This window comes from Doryrhamphus excisus, linkage group LG8 (assembly GCF_037039965.1).
Source record: "Doryrhamphus excisus strain RoL-2023G ecotype Guam linkage group LG8, RoL_Dexc_Guam_v1.1, whole genome shotgun sequence".
NCBI classification, from domain to species: domain Eukaryota; kingdom Metazoa; phylum Chordata; class Actinopteri; order Syngnathiformes; family Syngnathidae; genus Doryrhamphus; species Doryrhamphus excisus.
The window spans coordinates 19,215,081-19,241,570 of NC_136364.1; the positions used below are offsets into that span (position 1 = coordinate 19,215,081).

Here is a 26,490-nt window from a genome sequence, read left to right on the forward strand (position 1 = left end):
TTACAGGGAATTGTAAATGCATTATGTTGTATTTTCAGTATTAAGTCAGTCGAATATTGCACATTAATGGCGGCCACCGTATTTATCTGCTCACTCAACCTCCAAGTCATGAATTGCAGGCATATTCCCACACATAAGACAGATGGATGGATGGAACCACCTGAGTCTGGTTCAATCTACTGTTAAAGGCCCTTTGCATAAAAACATGAGTGTTTGGTAAGATCTCGTGCAATAAGAGTATGTGCGTCACCGCTTGTTCAGCAGTGCTGACTTGTGCGTGAGTGATACTTTGTTTTGCACAATCCACTCGGATGTCTGGATGGATTAAAGAGAAGTGAAAGAGTGGTTGTTCTTTGCTCTCTTTGGGTTATGAATTGGCTAAAAAGTGAACATTATGTGTGGAAAATGTTTACAACTGAAGATGAATTGGGGGAAATGTGCGACAAAATCAGAACCCCCCAGGGGCGACATGGAGGAAAAAAAAAAAAAATTGTGAGATCTTGCAAATTTGTGAAAACTGTGTGGAAATGCGTCATCTTTCCACCCCGCCCTCTAATTAATCAACTCACATAAGACAGTTTTCCTTTTATAGGAAAATTTTAATAATTATTCAATGTTCTACATTTTACAGTAAATATACAATTACAAACTTGGCTTAGTTATAGTACTAAGATCACTAACTGATCTTACAAAAAAAAATAACCTCAACATAAAAAAAACATAAAAAAAAATAATAAAACAGATTTACACTTCATATCACAAGCCTGACACAGGTCCTTCACTCTGGACCAAATAGCTAACAAACAATTCACTTCTATCAACGCTGAACAGACGTTGGGCTTCGGTTTCCAAACACAACCTTACGGTTAATACCATAGCATGTGCAAACTGGGTACCAAACTAAAACTTCCAAAAGTTGGGTTGTTCCTAATACTCGATCCGAGACGGATTGGATGCAAGTATGCTTTCTTTCTTGCTTGTTTGTATTTTTTTTTTTTTGGAAGACAAGGAATTTCCACTTTTTGCATCACACTTAGTGTCAAATTGAACCAAGAGTTATCGCTGACTTAGTCGGAAAAAAAAAAAACTGCAGCAGAACATCAAATACAATTTAGAGCCTACTATTCATTGTGATAGTAGTGTTTTCTTTTTTTTTTTTATTAAAAAATAATATAAGACTTAGTAACGGCAAAGAAAAGGAAGGAAGGGGGTGGTTGAAAATGGAAGAATGGAAGAAGAAAAAGAGGCGCTATGAATATTTTGGTCGCATTTTCACTGGAAAAAAAAACAAAAAGTGAAAAAGAGCATAAAATATATGCCTGGGGGGGGGGGACTCCCTTTCCCGCATAAGTACAATGCCAAAGAGAGTTAACACATCAAAGTGTTCAACTGTCCATTTCTACTTTAAGTGCAAATTGAAATCGAGAGGCAAGGAATGGAGTCAAATGAAGGAAAGCCGCCTGCTTTGTGCTAATTGTTTTCTCTAATTGTCCAAAAAAAACAGCCAAGCAGGTCTGCCTTCCCGTAAAACAAAGTTCCCCAATAAGAAGAACGTATAAGCACCATATATAGTACAATGTATTGTAGAACGTCTAAAAACAATTCTCTCAGTGCTCCAAAGGTTCATCTGTTCAAATGCTCACAAGACATTCATTTGTTAATACAGTGGAACCTCTGTTAGAGTATTTTTCCGTTTACGTCAAAAATGTTACCTTTGTTCTCATACAATATGGCGCACGTTGTGTAGTATTGTATATATAATTGTGTTCCTAAGCTATTTTTATCATAAAACGTTCCTGTTTGCACGGAAACTGCAACCGGTAGCGTCCCCAGCTAGGCCGCCATCAGTGGTTGACCGAAATGTAGTTATTTGCAAACTAATACAGTTACACCACAAGTTGCAGATTTTCTCACTGATCGGGGCTGCAAAATAACTATCAGTCCTAAGCTATAAAAATGTGGTTTTTGTTGCTTTCCTATGGGGAAAAACTACTTTGGTTAGTGGTTGACTGAAATGTAGTTCTTTGCTAACTAATACAGTTACACCACAAGTCGCAGATTTTCTCACTGATCGGGGCTGCAAAATAACTATCAGTCCTAAGCTATAAAAAAATGTGTTTTTTGTTGCTTTCCTATGGGGAAAAACTATTTTGGTTAGTGGTTGACCGAAATGTAGTTATTTGCAAACTAATACAGTTACACCACAAGTCGCAGATTTTCTCACTGACCGGGGCTGCAAAATAACTATCAGTCCTAAGCTATAAAAAAATTTGTTTTTTGTTGCTTTCCTATGGGGAAAAACTATTTTGGTTAGTGGTTGACTGAAATGTAGTTCTTTGCTAACTAATACAGTTACACCACAAGTCGCAGATTTTCTCACTGACCGGGGCTGCAAAATAACTATCGGTCCTAAGCTATAAAAATGTGTTTTTTGTTGCTTTCCTATGGGGAAAAACTATTTTGGTTAGTGGTTGACCGAAATGTAGTTCTTTGCTAACTAATACAGTTACACCACAAGTCGCAGATTTTCTCACTGACCGGGGCTGCAAAATAACTATCAGTCCTAAGCTATAAAAAAAGGTGTTTTTTGTTGCTTTCCTATGGGGAAAAAATATTTTGCGTAGTTTTGATTAGAGTCCGACCTTCCGGAACGAATGAATGACCCTAACAGAGGTTCCACTGTACATCATTTTGGCTCACTGTATCCAATCATTTCGTAACACTTGCTGTTTTTTTTTAATTGGCTCAGTGATGTAATTATTAAAAACGGCCAAACATTGATGTGTATTAGGGCTACACTGAAAACGAATAGAATTATATAAATTGTTACATTTTCGAATAATGAGTGTCAACATTCGCCAGCAAGTAGAAGCAGGTAATATAACAATTGTTAAAAAGATTACATTTAAGAAGGTATTATTCTGACTTATTAGTACAATATTGTCTTCTTGTGACATAGATGTTTTGGATAATATTAGCAGTATTTTTTTTCCTTTTCAATGTGACCCTAATACGAGGATTGCGAGGATTGCAAAATTTGGGACTAAAAATGGGACAATTTCAGAGGCGAGGGTTCGAATGAAAAGTAAAAAAAAAAAAAGTGGTCATGGAAGGATTCTGCATTATGCAAAAGAGAAGAAAAAGATATTTAAAGAGGTAAAGGGTGGCACGGACAAAAAAATTGGAATAGACAAAAGGAAAACAGTAAGACAGGATAAAAATCGGACAGGCAATTATGCAATCAAACAGTGTGAGAAAAGAAGACAGTCGTACAAAAACAAGATTCACAGGAAGCAAGACTTAATAATAACAGAGTTCACTGGTTACTTCGGAGAATAAAAAGCTACTGAACAACAGTGAAGTATGGCACAAAGGAGACAATCGTCAACTAAACATGCTCATTCAAGCCACCCAGTCGAGGTCTAGTAACCAAACGAAGCATCTCGGGAGGTTCCCAAAAGTGTGAACCCTCACCTCCATCGTCTCCCAGACGTGCCCCCCGTCCCCACTTTGCCTCAGTCAGGTTATGTAAAAGGACAAATGCACTTAAAAAGGAGGAGCTGAAATCAAATACCTAAAGCACAAACAGTAGCTGCCACACTGATGCAACCATGCTTAGCTAGAAATACATTACTGTACCACTTGCTGTATAAATATACTGCTTTTTTTTTTTTTAAACTTAAGTGATCCGATGCGATAGTTAAACACCTGAATATTATGCATACCCATTGTGCTGAATTGACCAAACAAAATAAGTTTAATTGAGAAATACTGTAGGTTAAATAAATCCTTAAGACTAATGACATTACTGCTGTCACAAGAAAAATCTATTTTTTGTTTGCTTGAAATTCAGGCACATAAACTTAAAAAAAAAAAAAAGTAGAAACAACAATAGATATGGTTTTCATCCGACAGCAGCTTTATGCAATATTTCTTGAGCATTAACGCTCTGGTATACAAACGTGTGGACTAAGAATACCTCAAACACTCCACTTTGTGTTTATTTTTAATTACAATATAAATAGCGTCTTCCTCACTCTTGCACTAAAAAGCCTAAGTACCTGGTTAATTACTTAGCATTAAATTATAATCATCAACTTATGCATTTTTGTTTCATTTTGTACAATAGTTCCTCACAAAGTTATTCAATATCCAAATTGTTGATATGTTCTACTCTTCTTACATGTAATAGTCGTTATTAAGGCTGCTTATAGAGCCTGGATTTTTTTTTTTTAGAGACAATTTGAGGCATTCCCTCATATTTTATTGCAATACCAAGCCTCCTCGTCGACATACCTCTGTAAATGTTTATTACAAAGTCGCCCCCATCTTTTTTTTACCCCCCCAGTCATTACTGAAAAAGCCACGGATCTGAATTTTAACACCTTCCCCCGTCTGTCCTCAAGCCAAGAACCAATGACCAAACACTGGCTAAAGCGTCGTAAAAATAAAGATTGTGTAAGTGTTAGTGTCCAATGAAAAGCAAGTGAGATATCACTTTATTTTTTTTTTTACTTTTCCCACATGTTGTACTTTGTTTTTTTTACAGCAGCACTGATTTCCATCATTCACTTACAGTGAAGAAAATAAGTATTTGAACACCCTGCTATTTTGCTATTTCTCCCACTTAGAAATCATGGAGGGGTCTGAAATTTTCATCGTAGGTGCATGTCCACTGTGAGAGAGATAAACTAAAAAGAAAAATCCAGAAATCACAATGCATGATTTTTTAACAATTTATTTGTGTGATACAGCTGCAAATAAGTATTTGAACACCTGTGTATCATCTAGAATTCTGACCCTGAAAGACCTGTTAGTCTGCCCATTAGAAGTCCACCTGCACTCCATGTATCATCCTGAATCAGATGCACCTGTTTGAGGTCGTTAGCTGCATAAAGACACCTGTCCACCCCATACAATCAGTAAGACTTTAACTTGTAACATGGCGAAGACCAAAGAGCTGTCCAAAGACACCAGAGACAAAATTGTACACCTCCACAAGGCTGGAAAGGGCTACGGAGCAATTACCAAGCAGCTTGGTGAAAAAAGGTCCACTGTTGGAGCTATCATTAGAAAATGGAAGAAGCTAAACATGACGGTCAATCTCAATCGGAGTGGAGCCCCATGCAAGATATCACCTCGTGGGGTCTCAATGATTCTAAGAAAGGTGAGGAATCAGCCCAGAACTACACGACAGGACTTGGTCAATGACCTGAAAAGAGCTGGGACCACCGTTTCCAAGGTTACTGTAGGTAATACACTAAGACGTCATGATGTGAAATCATGCATGGCACGAAAGGTTCCCCTGCTTAAACCAGCACATGTCAAGGCCCGTCTTAAGTTTGCATATGACCATTTGGATGATACAGAGGAGTCATGGGAGAAAGTTTTATGGTCAGATGAGACCAAAATAGAACTTTTTGGTCATAATTCCAATAAGCGTGTTTGGAGGAAGAAGAATGAAGAGTACAATCCGAAGAACACCATCCCTACTGTGAAGCATGGGGGTGGTAGCATCATGCTTTGGGGGTGTTTTTCTGCACATGGGACAGGACGAGTGCACTGCATTAAAGAGAGGATGACTGGGGCCGTGTATTGTGAGATTTTGGGGAACAACCTCCTTCCCTCTGTCAGAGCATTGAAGATGGGTCGTGGCTGGGTCTTCCAACACGACAACGACCCGAAGCACACAGCCAGGAAAACCAAGGAGTGGCTCCGTAAGAAGCATATCAAGGTTCTAGCATGGCCCAGCCAGTCTCCAGACCTGAACCCAATCGAAAATCTTTGGAGGGAGCTCAAACTCCGTGTTTCTCAGCGACAGCCCAGAAACCTGACTGATCTAGAGAAGATCTGTGTGGAGGAGTGGGCCAAGATCCCTCCTGCAGTGTGTGCAAACCTGGTGAAAAACTACAGGAAACGTTTGACCTCTGTAATAGCAAACAAAGGCTACTGTACCAAATATTAACATTCATTTTCTCAGGTGTTCAAATACTTATTAGCAGCTGTATCACACAAATAAATTGTTAAAAAATCATGCATTGTGATTTCTGGATTTTTCTTTTTAGTTTATCTCTCTCACAGTGGACATGCACCTACGATGAAAATTTCAGACCCCTCCATGATTTCTAAGTGGGAGAAATAGCAAAATAGCAGGGTGTTCAAATACTTATTTTCTTCACTGTAAAAGCAGAGAGACAAAAGGCAAAATCACCCATGCAATGGCCAAATTTGGTGTTTTAAGTTTTAGTTGGAAAAGTGGGAGGATGGCAAATATGTAGGCCTTTTTTCATGGTTGTTATTATTAGAAGTATGAATATCCTTGATGGTAGAGTTCTTACATTTGTGAGAAAAGGCAATCTTTTGCACCACTCTAAAGGATTCTGGTACCTTCTAGCACAGATGTGCTTGTACAAAGAAAAATACTACTTTTGGTCATAATTTAAAACGGTCTGAATTACACTGAGATGCTGCTTTTTTGTGTCACTTTTCAGCCAATTGAACAAATAAAAACACACTGTAAATCCGTGTAAAAAAAATAAGCAGTCAACTGTGAATGCTTTCCTTTGAATGCCCGTTTATGTTGCAGTTTAAAGGAGTGTTTGGTTATTGGTCCTCGTCTGGATGACGTAATGAGACCACACTATTGATGAATGAACTGTATCATCAACCAACACAATCCCTTTTAACTCCTTTATTCGCATTCTACGCCTAAAAAAAAAAAACATGGATTTTATTGTGTTGTTGATCAATAACATTAGAACTGGCAGGACTGTACAGTAAGTGCCACTAGGTGGTCGTGTTGTTGCTGACCGCAGGAGCGCCTATGCGAGTGACGAGTGTGTGTGGCGAGTGTTGCACGACCACACGTTATTGTGAATATTGACCTACGCTTATAACATAAAAAAAACATGATTCCCCTACCCCAAAAACGCTCTTGAGCTAAATTTATCAACAGTGTCAAAACATACTAACCTGCATAGTATGTAGCATGAAGTAAGTGGTGGAGACAGGATTGACAGACTCACAACAAGACAGTGACGTGCCGGAAGACAAGTGAGGTTGGATTAAAAGTGAAATAAAGCAAAATGACAAAAATGATTAAAAAGGAACTGCTGGTGAAAAAAGGAAAAGAGAATGTGAATAGCAACAAAATAAAGAAGCATGAAAAAAAAACAAAAAACAACCTGCCTAAAACTGAATTAAAATTGGTAAAAACTCTGTGCTGATATCTAGTTGTTAAAAAATTTGGCAGCATAAGTCAATAGGTCTTTGCAATGGCTGATGGAGATGATATTGAGGGAATAAGTGCGCAATAGTTTCCAGCCAACTGAGCAGCAGGCAGGACCACACACACACACGCACACACACACACACACAAATAGGGGTTGACCAAAACCCATCACTGGTCAAGCGCCCTTCTGGAGTTCCAATTAAAGACCTAGCGAAAGAAAGTAGAAAAAAAAAAGGTAATGACTGGTTGGCAAATGAACAGAGAAAAACAAAAGCAGCTTTTGTAAAAAAATGTTAGAGAATGATATTAAAGTGGCTGTTGCACTTTAGTTTTTGTTCTGCAGACATGGTGCAGAGTTCCCATGGTTACCGGGAGCAGTTGCATATGATGGTGGACTCCAGATCTGGAGAGAGACAAGAGGAGGTACACGTTGGCGATTTATTCCACATCAGACAACAGGAAGGGAAAGAACAGAGGGAGTGGATCAACGCTTACATTAATGGGTGGGCTCTACCAGTGGGGTGGCACGTAGCTGTACCCAGGTGTCCCCTGGGGCCTGTAGGTGGGAACAGTAACGGGGTGTGCTCCGATAGGGGGGTGCTGGGGCGTTGTCAGCAGGGTCCCTGCGGGATATTAGTTCAGCAGATGAGATTATTTATGCTAATTTATGATAATCATGCAACATGAGAGTATGTTAAGTCGCTTATCAACAGTGCAACCTCAAACTTGAGGCTTGTTTTTGTTGTTTTGACAGGGGTTCGCTTCTTTTTACACTTACATTAGAAGTCAGAATGTCATGTATATGTGAGGCTAACCACACACGCATGTTATTGATAGTCTCTTTGTCGTCGTTTTGGAATAATAATAATAATAAAGTCAACTGATCAAGTAAGCATAAACAAGCTTCTAATATAGACTAATGCATGTTATCCTATCAGTATTTGCAGAGCCAAATAAAATGACCTAAAACAGGGAATCAGAAAACTGTTTATTGTTTTCATTCTATCACAATACGCAGTTGTAAACGACAGAGGCAATTTAGAGCTTTGGATTTCAGATTTCACACCCTGCACATTTCGGCAATATAAAAAAAAATACCTCCAATATGGTCTCACCTGCACTCATGGCCATGGTTGTCCCGGCTACCATCCCCATGGCAGCCATGCCGTTGTTACGAGGAGCGGGTACAGGGACTGGGGCCGGGTAGAGGGCTGTGGAGGGGATGCTGTTTGGTTGCACCACGGTGGTGTGATGGATCACGTGGGGCTGAGCTGCATACACCGGTTGGGTGTAATATGCACCCTGCAGAAGCAGCAATTAGGCATCGGTACATATTGTATACAACACAGGATATATTTTGAGGTTTGGGTGGTTAGGTTTTGGAATTTAAGCACATTTATGATTTGTGCTCATGCAGAATTGCATCCAGTGTGAAGAAATGAATAATTTTGTCCAGCGCACCACTGTGCACAGCCAATACTGTAACCTGGTATACTGGGCGGCGCACCAGCATCCTTACCTGTGTGTACAAGTTCTGCTGTGGGTAGGCACTGCGGATGGGGTACATAGCTGTCGGGTATGGGGTAGGGGTTGGGGTGTAGGGCGGGGGTGCTCCATTTGACTGAGTAGGGGGCACTTTGTAAGGGGTACCCGCTGCAGTATATCCTAAAAAAAAAAAAAATCAGAGGAAACAGATGAGCAAAGAAGCAACCACCGGAGAAACGTCACAACAGGCTCACACTGAATCCGTCTCCGTTGCAGCCGCCTGAAGCATTCTGCAAGATTGAAATCCCTGTTGTAGGCTCACACTAGCTCCATGCGGTTTGGGGTCTAACTTTTTCTTCAGATGCCAGAGCACTCTATGGTCAAGCTGTGGGTTTCCGTAGCTGAAGCGGAGCTCGCCGCTGCGTCTACCGGAGTCAGTGTGAGTAGCACTTTGCGGCAAGCTGAACTGGATCAGGACCGAAGCCGCAACAGATTCAGTGTGAGCCCAGAGTCAATGTTCACTTGTGAATGCAACAAATTAATGATAAGTCTAAAGATTTTGGGATGAGGTTGGAATCTGGGTGGTTGGGGGGTGGAACTAGATAAGTCTTGACTTCTTCCCATTCCCTTTCGAACGTGTGTGTTTATATGTACATAGGTGTTTTTATTAGTGTTGATTTATGTTTGGTTTGTTGTGCTTTGGATGATGTTCAAAATAAAGAAGGAAAAAAAAAAATTTGCAAGAAGCTTGGTTTAAAAAAAAAAATGAAGTATTTGTATTTTCTGCAGAAACCTCCAGATGGAGCACTGGTATTATGTTTTGATGCCTTACAGCATTACAGCAAAGCGTATTACAAACATGAACCTGCCACGACATTTGCCAAATTTATACAATTCTGTCAGACTAATACACAGTCACTCAGTTATAAATGATACTAACTGTTCTATGACAGGTTGGAAAGCTCAGAGAGTAAATGCATTTTTGTCTCTGCTGTTGGATGTAGTAACTCTGAATGGCCACTCGGAGGAGCTTGAAGGTCAAACATGCTACAAGCTAGTGATGCACAGCTTATGAAAGCACTTCTCTCACACAAGGACAAGGGAACAAAGAGGTGCAGAAGCTGCTGTGTGTGTGTGTGTGTGTGTGTGTGTGTGTGTGTGTGTGTGCACATATCATGTATTCTCATCTCGAACATGTATTGTATGGTAAGGTTAGGTACTGATTCTCTAATGGTTACAGAAAATAACGGCATTCTTTGGAGAGTAATGTTACTGAGCCTATAAATTCTACATACAGCACAAGTACAGCAACCAAAATTCATAACATTCCAAGAACGATACAGTCTGTGTAACAATATGCAGCTGGAACAAAGCAGTGTGTGCTTTGAATTACCTTTCAATGCATTTAACACATTGAATGATTTTTAAAAAAAGCACAAAGCAAGGCATTTATTGGGAATGGTAATACAGTAGTACTCAGAGTTACGAGTGTCTCAACTAACAAGTTTTTTTTTTTTTTTTTTAGATAAGAGCCATATCTTGGACTTCAGATAGCCTATGCTAATTGGCATACCCAATGCCTGTGCGAAGTTTGTTAGTGGCTCATTATCTAAACCGGTGGTATAATTACTTAGTCGTTGCAGGCTACAAACATTTCAGTGTTGTGCTTGCAGTTATTTTGCAAAACTTTGTTTTTCCAACCATCAGTCTGAAGAAAGTGACTGTGAAGGACAGTGCAAATGACGTGCAACGAATTAAAGAAAGAAATTCTGAAAACACATGAACAAGGTGTACACAGATGGGACTCACCTGGTGGATACCCAGGACTTCCCGTTTGGTAGAGGTTTGGCGTATATGTGGGTGCCGTAGTAGGATAACCCCCTGGATAGCCTGATGGACATCAGAGAGAAAGACATTAAACCAAGGAATCATTTCCCTAAAATGTAATGTTTGGATTTGAGAAGGCTGTTTGCAGATGGCGCTCATTAAAGACAGGTTGTTATGCACAGACCAAGTGCGCGGATGAGACACACTTGCCATTAAGATGTGAGAAACTGAGGATCATTGGTGTTGCCTGTAGACGTGTACGGAGCCCTCAAGCGCCATTACATTTACATTACACGTCATACATTCACAATATCAAAAAAAAAAAGCATCGAAGCTGGATGAGGAGGGAGGTGCAACCTAGACAGCAAGTGTATGCTATTATTGGCAGCCAATCACACGGCGATGCAGCTGTGAGCTGACTGTTGATTATTTGAGTGAACGACAACATTTATTCTTCGTCTGACTGGGTTTCATTTGAACAACACAGATGGCTCATTTCCATTCATTTCTATACTGCTTATTCTGCTTGGGGTTGTGTGGGAAGATGGAGCCTATCATAGCTGATGTAGGCTGAAGGCTGACACTGAGACTCCAATTCCGTTTGTTCACCGATAGTCTTACATTATCATTCTTTATTGGTTTGTATCTACACATTTTATAATTTAAATGTGTTTAATAAGTGTGTGAGGCATATTTAGGGCTTAAACCTGGATTGTGTCTAGAGTGAACAATGGCAATTGAAGAGAGGTGGGGAGAGTTCTCGAGGTACATCTCATCTCACAATTAGCTTTTTTTTTAATGCTTTTATTGCAAATGTTGAACCGAAATCTGAGAAAATCATCAATATCAAGGTAGCAGGATGGGTAGGAAGTGAGCCATGTGTCAAAAATACACATTTTATGAGCGTATCAATTCACCGAGAACATAATAAGATCTACTGTTTACAAATTAGCTGGGTTTCGAATGTACTAAAAAAGCGTGTTGCGTGTGAGATATACCAAAAAAAGACGGCCATTCTAATATACAGGAGTTGAAATGTCCCTATTCTTCCACATTTTGCTTGCAAATAAACCAAAACCACCTCTTTTAGTAGCCTTGGTCCACTTGTTTGATGTGCAGCACAGTTTATGTGGTCTCATCAAAGTATTCACACTAGAAACCGTTTTACAAAAAGTGTGAACACAGCCTCAAGAGCAAAAAAGCAGAAGGGACGACAACCCGGACTGGTCGTCATTAAATCCCAGGGCGTTTGTGAATGCGACACTGAGTGGGACTTGATCCATTGTCATCTGCACAAATGTCAGCTACATGAAACACTGCACTAATAAAAAAGGTTTTTACCCATTTATACTGTACAAATACCCACTAAAAACACGATGCACTTGTCAATGTCAACAACATGTTGAAATTGCTGATATGTAGAGTTAATGTGTGTGTCTTGCCTGTGAAGGCCATGTTTTTGGGGTTTCCATAGGGGGTGCCAGGCTGGACAGGGCTGTAGACTGGATTCATGGCTGAAGACAACCTGTTTTTGCTGAAAGAGTTTGAAAAAGACAGGAAAAAAATATGGCATAAGAAAGGATAGCACCATAAGTAGGAGGGGAAAGTGGAGGGGAGAAAGACATGGGCCGTAAAAATGACAAATACATCGTTTGGATTATCAAGTGCACACAAAGATTGGCACACACAACAAACCCCTATCCCGAGATTGTTATGGCAACATTTAGCCTAAAAAAATAAATAAAAATAAAAAATTCCCATCACACCTCAAGCAAAGTCAACAACACTGATGTACCTAAAGCGGTAAGGATATTGAAGAAATTTACTAGACATTTGATCTCCAGTCACAGTGTCACACTCGAGAGCTTCATTGTACTTACCTGCATAAAGATAACATGAGCATGGGCAAGTGTTGGTGTGTGCAAGTGTGTAGATTTGTTCCGCGTACCTCTTGTGCGTGTCTGGTTGATACATGAAACTGAATTTGTCTGTGGGATGCCCGCTCGCCATTTCTTGCTGTATGCAAATGAGGAAGGAGTGGAAGTGGATATGCAAATCTGAAATTAAAACAGTGAGAGGTCATGATTACAACGAAAACTAAAATGCAAAGGAAAAAAAAAAAACAGCAAAAAAATAAAAATAAAAAAGCAAGCATCAGTGTACACAGCAAATGGTTCGTGACTGCAGCAGGGGATGCGGCCGTGCAGACAGCGTGTCCGAGTGAGCGAGCGTGGTCACGGCTGTGTCTTAGGAACACAAAAGGCCCCCAAATGCACTCATTAACTTTGCTAAAACAAATTATACACTCCCCTTTACCAAGTGTTAATTCTCCACTATCCTATCATTCATTCACTTCAGTGTTGCCCTCCATCCAATGCTGACAAAACCTTGTAAAATGGTTGGCAGGGTGCAGACCTTTGACCGCAGATATCTACAAAACTTCGGTTTTGAAGATTGAGTGAGACAAGGAAGTGTACTAGTACAAAGATTTTTTTGTAGAAAACACAATTATTTGAAAAGTGGGGCTTCAAAAACTGAGGTTAAACAAGTGACACAGTGTGCAGGACACATTTTAAAGCATCCAACATACACATCTTATTGGTTGGTACCCCAACTGTATTTTATGTCATCTTATTCACCTATTTCACTGTAAAAGCAAAACCTCAGTTGAATTGACTCACATTGACTCAATTATGTTTACAAAGATCAACACAAAGATGTATGTTCATGTATAATTAGTGTTTCATTGGCGTCTCATGCTGCTGCTCTTAAATACGTTTAAGAATAATTATGATGAACACATGGAACTGCAAACAAAATATTAAAGCAGGTTATAAGCAGCGTGATGTGCCGTGCTGTGCTGAACATCCAATAAAGCCGTTTATTCAACATCAAAACAATGACCAAGCAAAGCAAATCAAACAGCGCATACAATCTTGAACCGCAGACGACACTGTACATGTTGGCACAAATGAGGAAAACGTATAAAGCGATGAGTGAAGTTGGTGTTCTGTATGGATCTTCTATCTGAAAAGGATGGCACTTTGATTGTGATTTTAGTGCAGCCTTCAATGTGCATACAGCATTGTGGAAAAATGGGCTGGCCTGTACCAAATTGTCTACTAATCCATTTGGGTTTGTTGTCTTGAAGTGCGCGATTATGCCCATAAAATACTTTGTTCAGGAACAAGCCAAGTCAGCGAATATTACCACTGTATATATTGACTCAGTCTTTTCATAAAGAAATAATTTATGAACCTTTTAAAATATTGCATTAATGCACTCAGCCCAAGTTTCAATGTGCCAAGAGCACATGTCAAAGGAATGGGAACGTTGCTCATTAACACGGACAAGCAGCTAAAGCAGACCCTGAGGTCATACCCTGCAAACGTATCACCTGCCAATTACAGCTGCATCTGAATGCACCAATGGATGTGTTGTGGGCAAAGGTGATGCCGACTGAATTGAGCCAGAAAGAAAAGGGGGGGAACCCGGTGGTGTCTAATGAGCATCTATGTATGTGTACAAAAACAAACGAGCCCATGTGCCAATGTGTGTGATAAGTAGGGGTATATATTGGAATCACAATCCCCTTTGTTTTGCTGCTTGTCGAGGAAAGCTGGTGAGGCGCTTCGGGCATTCCATTTGCCCAGAAAGGATCTGTTCTAACGAGAAGATGCTCTGTTCAATATATTTAGACCATAAGTGAAGTAGTGAATTTCATTCATTCATTTTCTATCGCTTATCCTCACGAGGGTCGTGGGGGTGCTGGGGCCCATCTCAGCTGTCTTCAGGCACATATAGACAAACAACCATTCACACTCACATTCATACCTATGGACAATTTAGAGTCGCCAATTAAGCTTGCATGTTTTTTTGGAATGTGGGAGGAAATCAGAGTACCCGGAAAAAAACAACGCATGCACGGGGAGAACATGCAAACTCCACACAGAGATGGCCAAGGGTGGGATTGAACTCGGGTCTCCTAGCTGTGAGTTCTGCACGCTAACCACTCGACCGCCGTGCAGCCAGTAGTGAATTTGTTGCCTTTAATCTGTCAATTACTTTTTACCACAAGAATGCAAACATTTGTATGGTTGTACTCAAATTATTCACCTCCCATAAAATTACAAAAAACACAATCCCAGTATCAGAAGTGAGAGTATACTGCATATACTGTAATGGTTTGATTCAAAGCGGTCATAGCCCAACATTACCAAATTTGTAGTAAATGTCTTACAATTGAGTGATAATAGACAATACTTGGTGCCGGAGGACATGGTTGACATGTCGCTTGTTGGTTAAAATCAATCAACGACCCCCAGACATATAATTAGGTTAAAACCGTTCAAGAGTTTTATTGATAATACCTGGAGCATCCCCTTATGTAGTATTCTACAGTAATGTTACTATAATGTGCAATGAGACACACAATCACCAAACTTGATCACCTGAACAACTGACATTAATTGCAGGTGTGAATTATCTCACAACAGGTGCAGTAAACCCTAACAATAAATCCCAAATAAAAACACCGGAAAAATTGATACTCGGCTCTGAACACACAAAATCACTTCCTGTACGCTTATCACTCCTCTCCCTTAGGGGAACACATTTAAGGTAACACACAAGCACAGGTCTTATTTATTACAAATAGATTATTTACGCTTATTGTGTCGACTATATTGAGTAATATGATTGTAAAGGTGACTATAGGGGTGTTAGTTTGTGTTTAAGGGCTCTAAAAGTGAACGGTAAACTGATTTTCTATGCTCCAACTATGACAATATTTCACTAATAAGGAATCTTACTTTGTGGAAATGATACACAGTCTGACTTATTTACAGGCGGGTTTTTTCGACAATGAAAAAGATCTGCGGCGCTTCATTGGAAAGCAACTCACCCACATTCTCAGTGAGCTCTCCCTGCCGCCGGGCTTCCTTAGAACTTACTTCAGATTATTGTCTATTAGCAGTACTTCAATTGGGCTGAGCTTTAACCCCAAGGTACAGCTCTACAAACACAACCAGAGCACCTACGTGTTAATAACGCTGCTGGGGTTTTGAGCCGTGTGTTGTGAAATGCTGCACATCTCATTTTCGAGATGTTCCTGCATATTTTATTCAACCGTGTTAATATAATTGGTCGTGTGCCTGAAAACAATAATGAGGACTCCTCTCCATAAAAGGGAGATCCATGGAGCCCAGAGGGACGAGAGTGGATTATAATGAGAAGAGCAGAGGAGGGAGAGAGAGAAATATTGTGAAAGAATATACCTCACTCACACATGCACACGCGTGCACACGGTAACAACCATTCCGAGGGAACATGTACAATGCAACACAACCAACCCCCATGCCCATTCTACCCTCCTGCATAATACCTCACCAGGCATCTATTCTTATAGCAACAAATCAGAAGCAGTGGGCGTTATCACACTTCCATGCAGTAGAGAATAAAAAAATGTGTCACAAAGCACCAACCTCTGGACGGAGGACGGGAAAAATTAAAAGTGATAAACTGAGTGTGGACTATGCTTCAACAGTATATGCATGTTTAATATATTCCATTATTCTCTGCGATTTATTTGTGCAATCCAATTACATTTTTTTTTTACAATCAGCATTTTTGTTTATCAATTCATCTGTTTATTTTTACAATCGGTCATGAGTTTTTTTTTAGGATAAGTAGTAAGAAAGTTGATGATATGGATGGTATGAATAGAAAAAGCTCCTATCTCAAACACAACAAAGTGCACCCCTGATCAAGTCCAAAAGGAAATAAGTGTAGCACGATAGAATCAGTGGTCTCTCTCTCTTTCTGCCCAAACAATGGGGCCTGCTTTGGCATCTATCGGCTATTTTAAATCTAGGACACAGCCAGACACGTCGGGGCATCACCGTCTTCCCATTCTCCATGTGCTGGCTTCCACCTCCTCCTTTCTCCTTTCCAAAAGCAGCTCATCAGTCACATACCTCTAGGGTCTACAATCCCCCACATCAATGTCACATTAATGTTGTGGCCCGCTGCCTATGCAACCCACTGCCACAGGATGCTTTACATCCATTTAGGATGCTATGGTATTTAGATAAGGGACCACATTTCCCTGAAATATGAGTGAAAAACTGATATGTCAAAATGGAGAATACATTACATGCGTTTAAGTCGGTGGTTTTCAATTATTTTCTGTCATGCTCCCCCACGAAACAAACATGTTTTCTGATTTTAAATACTAAAGAAACTCAAAATATCCATCTATTGGTACTGTACAGACTGCACTTGCGATCATTTATTAAAAAGAAAAACACAACAGAGAGGGCGAGATAATCGAATCACGATATTGCGACTGTCTTGTTTTTTTTTGTACAAGAAAGAAGAAACTCCTGACTGTTAAAAGGTGGAAATACAACAACAAGCTTTCATCGCTTGCAGCAAAATTACATCATGCAAGGTGGAGACATTTGCTGTTGGTGTGCAGCCCGAAAGTGTAGGCTGTAGCCAGTAAACTGTTTTCTCCTTTGTTCTATATCATCAAAAATATTTATCAAAATGTTTCCTACAATATTTATATTATTTTATCCAAAAAAGAGAAAAACTTGTTTTATTTATCAATACACTTTTTTGTGCAGCAAAATGTATATCTGAGAGCACCAAATCATAGCTATATAGTCATCGGTTTATATTAGGGTTGTCACAAGATCTTGTGGGAAATAAAATGTGACAAGATTTGTCATTCAGAAAAAAATGCCTTGTGGGGACAATAATAAATGAATTAATCACACAATAAATGAACAGGATAATTTTGCTCGCCTCCATACATTGCCATACGCATGCAACATCTGTTTCTCATCTCTCACCTCCGAGGCAGGAAGAGAGTTCACTCTGTACATTGTTTTCAACACATTGGTACATTAGTTCCATAGAACGGCATGAACGGAGTGAGCCCTTTTGTCATACGTTGCTTTGTCTCTGTGGGTGGAGGCGGGGCCGCTTGCATACACACAGAATGCAGAAGAATTTATATATATATATATATATTTTTTTTTTTTTTTTTAAACTGTAGATGTTAGAATCTCATCTCATCTTGTTGTGACAACCAAACTACTTCACAGTTTCTGGAAATCATCTCCAAAAGGAAGTACTCAAAAACACAACAGAGAGAAAAACAAGGAGTCAAACATGATTATTTATACTATGGAGACGGGTGTTGATGTCAACCAACCCGTCTGCAATACCCTGACATAATTCACACTTGACAGTGGAGTTTATCATTCTCTAATCAACGATGAAAAACTCCTTGAGTGCTTAAACCACATGGCAATGAAGTGTCGCAAAGACAACAGTCTGTTTTAAAGCCGGCCTATTGTAACATTTAGTGACTCACGCTTTTCTATAGGCTTGACAGCTTTATGGCGGCGACGGACCGCCCACCATTCACACACACACATGACGCAGCACTCAATATACAGCCCAACAAAACCCGACACACGGCTCGGTCGCCCTTCCCCTTTTTCGCCTCTCTGTCAAATGGCAGGCAGGCGACGTCACTTTAGATTGGAGCTGAAATTAAACTGGCTCCTGACACTTTGACGGGGCTTTTTGCACGAGTCAGCATGAGCAGACTTTGAATGAAGCAATGAAAATAAATCCCGACAATAATCACATGGAGCGCTGCAATCTACCCAGTTGATTTATACTGTACTGTGGTACTATTAGCAAGTCAGAAGTGCCATAAGACGAATTGCGCAACACACTGTTCATGTTTAAAAGAGTGATATATACACTGCAAGATTTATTGACAGTGACGAGTCAGTGTGGATGCAGCTCGACTTCACAAAGCTGACCTCAAAGTCGAGGGTGAATCAACAGAGCCTCTGCTGGTTGCAGCCACAAAGTGCACTTCATGTATCCTCGTTGCCTTAGAGATGCCATTAATCAACAGATTAATCGGTTTCACAATCTATGCAACCTGCTCCTAATTACATTTCCTAAATAAAAAAAATGTTAGACACTATTGCGGGCTAGCATGTGTTACCAATAATGTCTGTAAAAACAGATTGCACAAAAAAGGTCTATTACTAATTAAACTGCGTAAAAAATGTTGTGCCTTTTTGTTTCGCCTGAATAAAATAACTCACTGCTTTTGGTATACATGTAGCATGAACGCATGCTAAAAATTTGGAGTCTTTGAGTGGTTATTATAGGCTAAACATTCAATAATAGCAAACTTTACTCGCTAAACTTTGCCAAATTGCTACCATTAGCAGCCAAGAAATCTACTGCGTGTGCATGTGTTACATCAGCGCAGCTTACAAACTCAAAGCAGAGGCGGAATGTAATGCTTTTCATGTTAGAATGTTGGCTCCCTCTAGGCGGGAACCCACTGCATACAGTCCCTTTAATGCAGTGCATCTCAAATAGTGGGGCGTCCCCCAGGGTGCGCTGTGAACCGTCAGGGGGACGTGAGGCGGTTTTAGTTTTCGGTTTCAGTGCAGAAGTGCCAACATGTATGGATTTGACATAATCACAATGCAGTTTAACTCATAAATATACTTGTATACATCACTGTTATCCATTTGGGTGGGGAGGGGGGCACGAAAACATTGTCCTGTTGTGGGGGCATGACAGGAAATAACTGAGAACTGCTTTGATGACAGATAAATTTCACTAATCCCGAATTATCAGTTGAGCAATGAAGTAAACTTTTGTATTTATCGTGTGTATGGGGGTGAAACAGAGACTGAACAGAATCATTTATAGCTTAAAAACAATGAAACTTGTTATTTTTGCCTGATTATTTGTGTGTGGCAACTAAAGCTCCAACAAAACAAATATGTTGTGCTAGTTTTTAAGAAATAACAAATTTTGTTTTGAGCCAAACCCAGAATGATATACTGTTTAGATGGCTTATTTATTTATAAATTGCAGCAGCAAATTGTGCAAAACAGTTTTAATATTTACACCAGTCGTCCTTTGTCACATTATCCGTCCAAAAATATGCATGTTTAAGCACATGTTCTACCATCTAACATTTGGAATAACGTGTATTGATGTAAAATATAAGACGCATTGCTTCGTAAAGTGAAGATCTATAGTAATGAGGTGCGTTTGGCTATGTTGCGCGGTGCAAATGTAATCACGTGACGACCCTGAACGCAACTTATCAGTATACCCGAAAAACACCAACAAAACACAAGCAACGCATTGCACTTTTCCCGAAAATGTTTTTGTTTATTTAAATTACGTATTCATGTTTTTTTTCTACCTGTCTCAATGTAGAGTGTGTGCTGGCATTGCGTCGCATTCCAAAGACTGCGAGTAACGCCAAAACAGCCATTGTTGGACAAAAATGGTCACACTCTAACAAGCTTAAGACACCATTTTGAATAGCCAGCGTTTTGTAGATATCAACACGGAGATGCCATCTTGCCAATTATATCACCGCGTTGACTGCATTGTGCACAACTCTTCCCATGTAGCCCTTGCGGGAATCTACATAGACTCAAAATAGTAGGCTACAAATGTTAGCTTAGCTTGCATGCTACAGCAACATCCCCTTGCATCCTTGCTCATGTCTGTTCATGTTAGCTTAGCTTGTATGCTACAACAGCATCCCACTGCATCCCTACTAGCGCGGCTAAACATTCACAATCAGAGGCTAATTTTGGATTTAATTCACAGGAAAAACACAACCGGTGGGCAAAACAGGACTGAAAGCACCGTTGATGAACTATTCCTGACAAACAGCCACAACGACATTACAATTAGTTTCCATTCCGCTCTGCTATGTACACCGGCCCGTTTTAGCCTAGCTAGCCCGCTAGTTCCACAGTAGCCAACAACACGGAGGACAATCGACAGGGGGGGAAACGAACAAAACAAACACCTCCCAAGTCCACACATGGACGTGAGTATCCTCCACAAGGCGACGGCGACACTTACCAGCGTCACTCTATCGAAGAAAACAAGATTCCACGGTGGGTTGTGAAACTGATGTGCTCGTTTTTTTCTCTGGCGTGGACTCTGCTTCGGGTCGGTGCGGACTGGCTGCGCTGGAGCTGCGTTGAGTGGGCCCAGCTAGACACTGTGATCCGCCACAGACACGGCCGCCGAGTGGGGGATGGGGATGCACTGCCGGGAGGGAGGGAGAGAGAGCGATGGATGCGGGGATGCAAGCAGAGAGAGCACTGAAGAGCTTTTAATATTAATAAGTCAAACAAGCATGTCCTTTAAACCATCTTTTTCTGGTAATTCTGCAGTCTCTTTGGATCGATAACTAAGCCAAGTGAATATTGATTGTTATCAAGCAAATGACAATGGTAGGTCTACTAGTGTAGGTTAGCCTCCATTGATGAGTAAAGATGGTGAATTTGATGTGATTCCCGTCGCTTGGTCTTTGTATGTTTGTATGATATTATATGGCTCTCAGTTATTTACGATTTTACATTATTTGTAGACATGCAGCATCGCTCAATTTCCAAGTTGACGTCCACTATTTCAAATACAGTCGCGTGTGCACCGTAAATATAGCGACACAATTGACTTCACAGTACAATAGCGACACCCAGTGGCGGAAAAGTTAGATTTTTTTAACATTTCTCTGAGCACTTCCACACTTTGCATTTAGAAGTGCGTACTGCAAAAATGCCTTTAGCCCCCAGTACCCGGATGTTACTATTGGTCAGTATGCAGCGATGAAGCATAATATCCTCAACAACCCATCGCCATCTTGGATACGTGGCTGAAGAGGCGGGACTAGCTCGTTTGGTTTCAATTTACTATTAAAAAGAAGCGCGTACGAAGAAGACAAAGATGATCGATTTTGTAATCGTCACTTCCGTTTAATGTGCAACGACAGTAATGGATTCGGGACATCACTAAACTGTCAAAATTAAGGAAGCGAGTAACGCAGTGTACGTAGTTTACATACTTGGAAGACTGATAGTGCTCGTACATATTTTATGCATTTTTAGTTAGTGTAATGTAATATCTCGAGTAAAATTGAAAGGACAAAAAAGTGTTCCTTTAAGTCATTAAGTCACTAAATATCTCAAATTAATGTCTTACGTATGCATCTGGGCACTTCCGGTATTTCATAAACAACAATTCCCATCAGTCAGTTCGACATTCGTTTCGACATTCCGCACAACATAAAAAGCCTTACAGGTCCGAATGTACAGTACTGTATTCTGAGTTATTATTTTAACCTCAATTGATGTCCCGATAACTTTATATAGTATTCATACATCAATGTGCTTTAAATGTTTACAAAAAATGACATTACCAACACGAATTGTACGAACAATTCTAAGGTTTTTTCAAGTCCTCGCGGGATTTCGGGCTTCCGGTAGCTACGAGAAAGAGCTGTCCAGGGTACTGCCACTGTAAGTACAACCTGAGCTAGTAGCAATGTGCTTATGTTTCCGACATGTTACTTACAGTAATACGATCATATGGATAATTTGTAAAACAATATGTGTCAACAGTACAGTCGTAACTATACTACTTGAACTGGAAACACACTAAAGATCGCAGTGTACTAATATTTGTACCATAACCTTTACACTAATATTTTTATTATTATGTATTCGTTATATTTCAAAACGTATTCCCTTGTGTTTCACATACACAGGACAAGTCTAGACAAACAATAATAATATGACACAATAAATAATTACATTACATGTTTCCTCTCCCGGTTTTGTCATCATTTTCAAAAAGATGGCTGATCATAAAGTGTCATGCAGCGATGTCCCAGACCGGCATACCCTGCTCCAGGTGTCTGACTCACATGGCCTTCAGTTGCTGGCCGTGCTCAAATCGTTTCGAGAGCGAGGTCTTCTGTTCGACTTTACCATAATAGTTCAAGAGCAAAGTTTTCCCTGCCATCGCTGTGTTCTTTCTGCATGCAGTGATTTCTTCAGGTATGTATATCTGCCAGCATTATTTGTATTAACCGTATTAACATTAACTGTATGTGTGGAACTTGTTTGGGTTTATCCCAGGTCTTCCCATAACCCTAATTGGTTAACTAGGAATTGTCTTTAAGTGAGAATGTGAGTGGGAATGGTTTTTACATGCTGTATGACTTGTGATGGGCTCCATGGGTGTATCTTCAAAGTCAGCTGGGATAGACTCAAAGTCAACAATAATTGTTATGTAAACGAATGAATAAATTAATGTGTTTATTTTTTAGGGCCATGTTTGAAGCGGACATGCGTGAACGCGATGATGGTTCAGTAACTTTACGTAACCAGTGTCCAGTTGTGGTGGGCTCCTTCTTGGACTTTGCCTACTCTGGCGAGATTCTTATCACAGATGGAAACGTGGACTCGCTATTTCAGCTTGCTTCATTTTTACAGGTAGAAACACACATTTTTTTTGTTCATTTCTTTCCTCAAAACCAATGGCTAATTAATGTCATTGGTCATATCAATATTCTATTACAGTAATAGAGCCTGTATCATGGTTAATTGGTTCTAGATCTGACCATGATAAGTGAATTTCTGCAAAGTAGTAATTATTCGAGCTCTCTCGACAAGAAATAATACCTCTTTAGTCGCCTTTACACTCGTATCACTCAATATACTAGACATAATTAGAGTACATAAGCCATTAAAGACATAAATAAGAGTTGTGCTTGTGTGTTTACTGTAAATGTGTTCCTTTGGGGTGTGGAGTGACGTCCAGGTTTCAGAATTCAGTATGAAGTTAGCGTGGGTAACGGTCTCAACAATAGCCCAGAGTAATTTGCCTGTTGGGAGATCATTCAAACCTGCAATAAAAGCCTGTTGTTCTGGCGATCAAGTGTGGTGATTGAGTGTATCACTCAACGTTACATTAACAACTAGTGGTACCACAGTTTATTTAGCCATTTTATGCTTGAAAATGCTCAATTTAGGCAAAATACACGGATAATAGCTCTGATAATAGCTCATATTGCACCCCAAAACAGCATCATTTCAAAAATGTGATAGAGTGAAGCCATAATATTTGAAGCCCAAAGTGGTGAGAGACTATATTCACTGTTGTCAAAAGACAAAGGTTAGAAAATAAGCTAGAAGTGCCTCACTTTTGCACTTTTTGGAATGCTTTACTGGCTGTATATTTCATCAAAAATATATATACAGTACATACATATATGCATTTTTCTTGTCGTGTCCTCAGGTATCAGTTCTGTCCAGAGCGTGTAGTGACTTCTTGCTGGGAACATTGGATCTTCATAACTGCTTGTCACTCTTGTCCCTTGCTGAGGCGTATGGTTCAGTCACCCTCTATCAAACTGCCACCGACTTTGTGATTCACAACTTCTACAACCTTTCCATCACACAAGACTTTCTGGATATGCAGGTTCACTTTGTCAAGTTAGGACATTTTTCTTTGTCCATGTACATTTTGTGTAACTGAGCACTATTGTAGGTGAATGTGTTGGAGGAATGCCTTAGGTCAGATGCCCTTGGTGTGCCCAGTGAGGAGGCTGTGGTGATGTCACTTCTCAGGTGGATACGCCACGATATTCCTGTTAGACAGAAGATGCTACCGAGACTGTTATCTCTAACCAGGCCTCACCATCTACCTCCACGTTCACTTAAGGTAGTCACACACTCAAGGCCACATAGTCCTGCACAACTTGTTCAAATTTAACCTCTTGTCTGTCAGACCCTTCTTGAATCAGATACTCTAATGAGAAGCGATGAGTCCTGTACGGTCCTCCTCTCAGAGGCTCAGGGCAGACAGACTCAACACAGTGGGCTGTTCACAGACGCCAGGCCTGCCACCACAAAGAGCTACATTTACATACACAAGACAGAAGAGAACAGAGAGATCTCCTTCTCTTTCTGCTACTGTGTAGCAACAGACCGGTGGAAAGAGCCTGCAATGAACGACAGGGACGGGGTGACAGCAATGCCAGACCCACCGGGCTCCCACCTGACTAGCTATGCTGAGAAGGTATGTGATCTCACACTGCCGTAACATGAGATACTCATGTAAAATCTAACGACGTCATAGATTGTGCAGGTTTTTCATTTCATTCAACATATTCCTCCATAACTACTTTATTGCTTCCAAGATGTTTGTCACAGGTGGTTGCCGTGGAAACTGTCGCCGAGCAGTACGTCTCCATGTGGCAGAGCCTTTCCATGATGCTACCAATGAGGTGTGGTGCTTCTGTCCAGTGTCAAGGACCTGCACGCCCGTTCCTGCCATGCTAAACCCCCGAACCATGCACACAGCTGTGGTCTGTCTTGACCGCGTATATGTCATTGGGGGGCGGACTAATGGATCTAGAGAGGATACTTCCAGTCTGCTAGAGGTACTTTTTTTGTGGAATATGCCTTTGATGCTCATTATTACCAACATGAAGCTACTTGTGGCTGCACGGTGCTGAGTGGTTAGCATGCAGGCCTCGCAGCTAGACCAGAGTTCGATTCCACCCTCGGCCATCTCTTTGTGGAGTTTGCATGTTCTCCCCGTGCATGCGTGGGTTTTCTCCGGGGACTCCGGTTTCCTCCTACATTCCAAAAACATGCTAGGTTAATTGCCAACCATAGGTATGAATGTGGGCAGCACGGCGGTCTAGTGGTTAGCGCGCAGACCTCACAGCTAGGAGACCAGGGTTCAATTCCCACTCTCGGCCATCTCTGTGTGGAGTTTGCATGTTCTCCCCGTGCACGCGTGGGTTTTCTCCGGGTACTCCGGTTTCCTCCCACATTCCAAAAACATGCTAGGTTAATTGGTGACTCCAAATTGTCCATAGGTATGAATGTGAGTGTGAATGGTTGTTTGTCTATATGTGCCCTGTGATTGGCTGGCGACCAGTCCGGGGTGCACCCCGCCTCTCGCCCGAAGACAGTTGGGATAGGTTCCAGCACCCCCGGGACCCTCGTAAGGAAAAAAAAATGGTAGAAAATGAATGAAGGTATGAATGTGAGTGTGAATGGTTGTTTGTCTATATGTGCCATGTGATTGGCTGGCAATCAGTCCAGGCATAGGCTTCAGCACCCCTGTGACCCTCTTGAGAAAATGAATGAATGAATGAAGCTACTCGTGTTCTTATGTGTTTAGGTGGAGTATTACGATCCAAAGGCGAGGAGCTGGTTTTCAGTCAGTCCTCTACCTACTGCAGTCTTCTACCCCGAGTCCAGTGCTTGCGGCAGCATTATCTACACACTGGGATCAGAGGTAGAGATAACTGAGTCTTTCAACCCCTCACTGGACTGCTTCTTCAGCTATGACGCCCAGCAAAACCAGTGGAGCCGCCTGGTGGCAGAATTTGGTCAGTTCTTCCATGCAATGCTCGTCAAGGCTGTATCGATTCATAACACGCTGCACCTATGTGACCTGTCCACTTATAAGGTGGGACTACGATTTGTACTGATTTTTAAAGTTAAAGTTTGTTGTACTGTAATATGCATGTGTTTTTAATCCAGGTGTACAGTTTCTGCCCACAGACATGCGTGTGGAAGGGTGAGGGATCATTTGAGTGTGCAGGGTTCAATGCCGGAGCAGTTGGTACAAAAGACAAAATTTACATCCTCGGTGGAGACTATTCCCCTGACGAGATTACAGATGAAGTCCAGGTAGGACTGGGGTACAATTTGGGCGACCAATCACATACAATGGGGCCAGCATTTTGGTATTAACTCAAATAGTTATGGTTTCCGTAGGTATACCACAGTGACAGGAGTCAATGGGAGGAAGTGTCGCCCATGCCGAGAGCACTGACTGAATTCCACTGCCAGCTCATCAGCTTCAACAGGCACAGAGACCCATGGGGTGACATGCGCAAAGAGACAGAAGCACTCTAACTGACAGAAAAAGTGTTAAAAAAAATTAAAATGTTATTCATATTTCAGATGGAATCAATTTTGTTTGCTTGTTTAGGTCTCAGGTGTTAGGTCGCATATTCATTTTATGTGAAGAAAGCAAAAAGGGGGCTGCTCGAT

At 40.8% G+C, this 26,490-nt stretch overlaps 2 protein-coding genes across 6 annotated transcripts; one reads left to right on the forward strand and one right to left on the reverse strand.

Annotated features, from left to right (window-relative positions):
* Nucleotides 1–980: 980 nt before the first annotated feature.
* On the reverse strand, nucleotides 981–20,679 carry fam168a (family with sequence similarity 168 member A). 2 transcript variants are annotated; one of them, XM_078792959.1, is made up of 9 exons: nucleotides 20,486–20,679; nucleotides 12,492–12,600; nucleotides 11,986–12,077; nucleotides 10,526–10,606; nucleotides 8,751–8,896; nucleotides 8,347–8,533; nucleotides 7,727–7,854; nucleotides 6,180–7,634; nucleotides 981–4,571 (listed from the first exon to the last, which is right to left on the reverse strand). In XM_078792959.1, the coding sequence occupies exons 2-7, from the start codon at nucleotides 12,551–12,553 to the stop codon at nucleotides 7,742–7,744; spliced, it is 681 nt and encodes a 226-aa protein (XP_078649085.1). In that variant the 5' UTR covers nucleotides 12,554–12,600; nucleotides 20,486–20,679; the 3' UTR covers nucleotides 981–4,571; nucleotides 6,180–7,634; nucleotides 7,727–7,741. The 2 variants fall into 2 exon arrangements, with proteins under 2 accessions (XP_078649085.1, XP_078649086.1); XM_078792960.1 differs by lacking the exon at nucleotides 12,492–12,600 and having other exon boundaries at nucleotides 20,486–20,674.
* kbtbd3 (kelch repeat and BTB (POZ) domain containing 3) lies at nucleotides 20,272–26,399 on the forward strand. Of its 4 annotated transcripts, none has more exons than XM_058079938.2 (10): nucleotides 20,272–20,520; nucleotides 22,265–22,467; nucleotides 22,740–22,905; nucleotides 23,711–23,893; nucleotides 23,963–24,136; nucleotides 24,203–24,493; nucleotides 24,615–24,857; nucleotides 25,610–25,900; nucleotides 25,975–26,124; nucleotides 26,212–26,399. In XM_058079938.2, exons 2-10 carry the CDS (start codon nucleotides 22,265–22,267, stop codon nucleotides 26,350–26,352), a joined length of 1,842 nt encoding a protein of 613 aa, XP_057935921.2. In that variant the 5' UTR covers nucleotides 20,272–20,520; the 3' UTR covers nucleotides 26,353–26,399. The 4 variants fall into 4 exon arrangements, 3 of the variants coding, with proteins under 3 accessions (XP_057935921.2, XP_057935923.2, XP_057935922.2); XM_058079940.2 differs by lacking the exon at nucleotides 20,272–20,520 and adding an exon at nucleotides 20,718–20,790; XR_013628009.1 differs by lacking the exon at nucleotides 20,272–20,520 and adding an exon at nucleotides 20,974–21,927 and having other exon boundaries at nucleotides 25,610–25,820; nucleotides 25,996–26,124.
* The last annotated feature ends 91 nt before the right edge of the window (nucleotides 26,400–26,490 follow it).

Excerpts from the sequence above, each read along its gene's own strand:
- fam168a (XM_078792959.1), bottom strand. The coding sequence starts at position 12,553 with ATGGCGAGCGGGCATCCCACAGACAAATTCAGTTTCATGTATCAACCA. Across the intron at positions 12,078-12,491 it reads CAACCAGACACGCACAAGAG|CAAAAACAGGTTGTCTTCAG; the intron begins GTACGCGGAACA and ends AAACTCTTTCAG. Across the intron at positions 8,897-10,525 it reads AAGTCCTGGGTATCCACCAG|GATATACTGCAGCGGGTACC; the intron begins GTGAGTCCCATC and ends TTTTTTTTTTAG.
- kbtbd3 (XM_058079938.2), top strand. The coding sequence starts at position 22,265 with ATGGCTGATCATAAAGTGTCATGCAGCGATGTCCCAGACCGGCATACC. Across the intron at positions 22,468-22,739 it reads GCATGCAGTGATTTCTTCAG|GGCCATGTTTGAAGCGGACA; the intron begins GTATGTATATCT and ends TTTATTTTTTAG. Across the intron at positions 24,494-24,614 it reads TGACTAGCTATGCTGAGAAG|ATGTTTGTCACAGGTGGTTG; the intron begins GTATGTGATCTC and ends ATTGCTTCCAAG.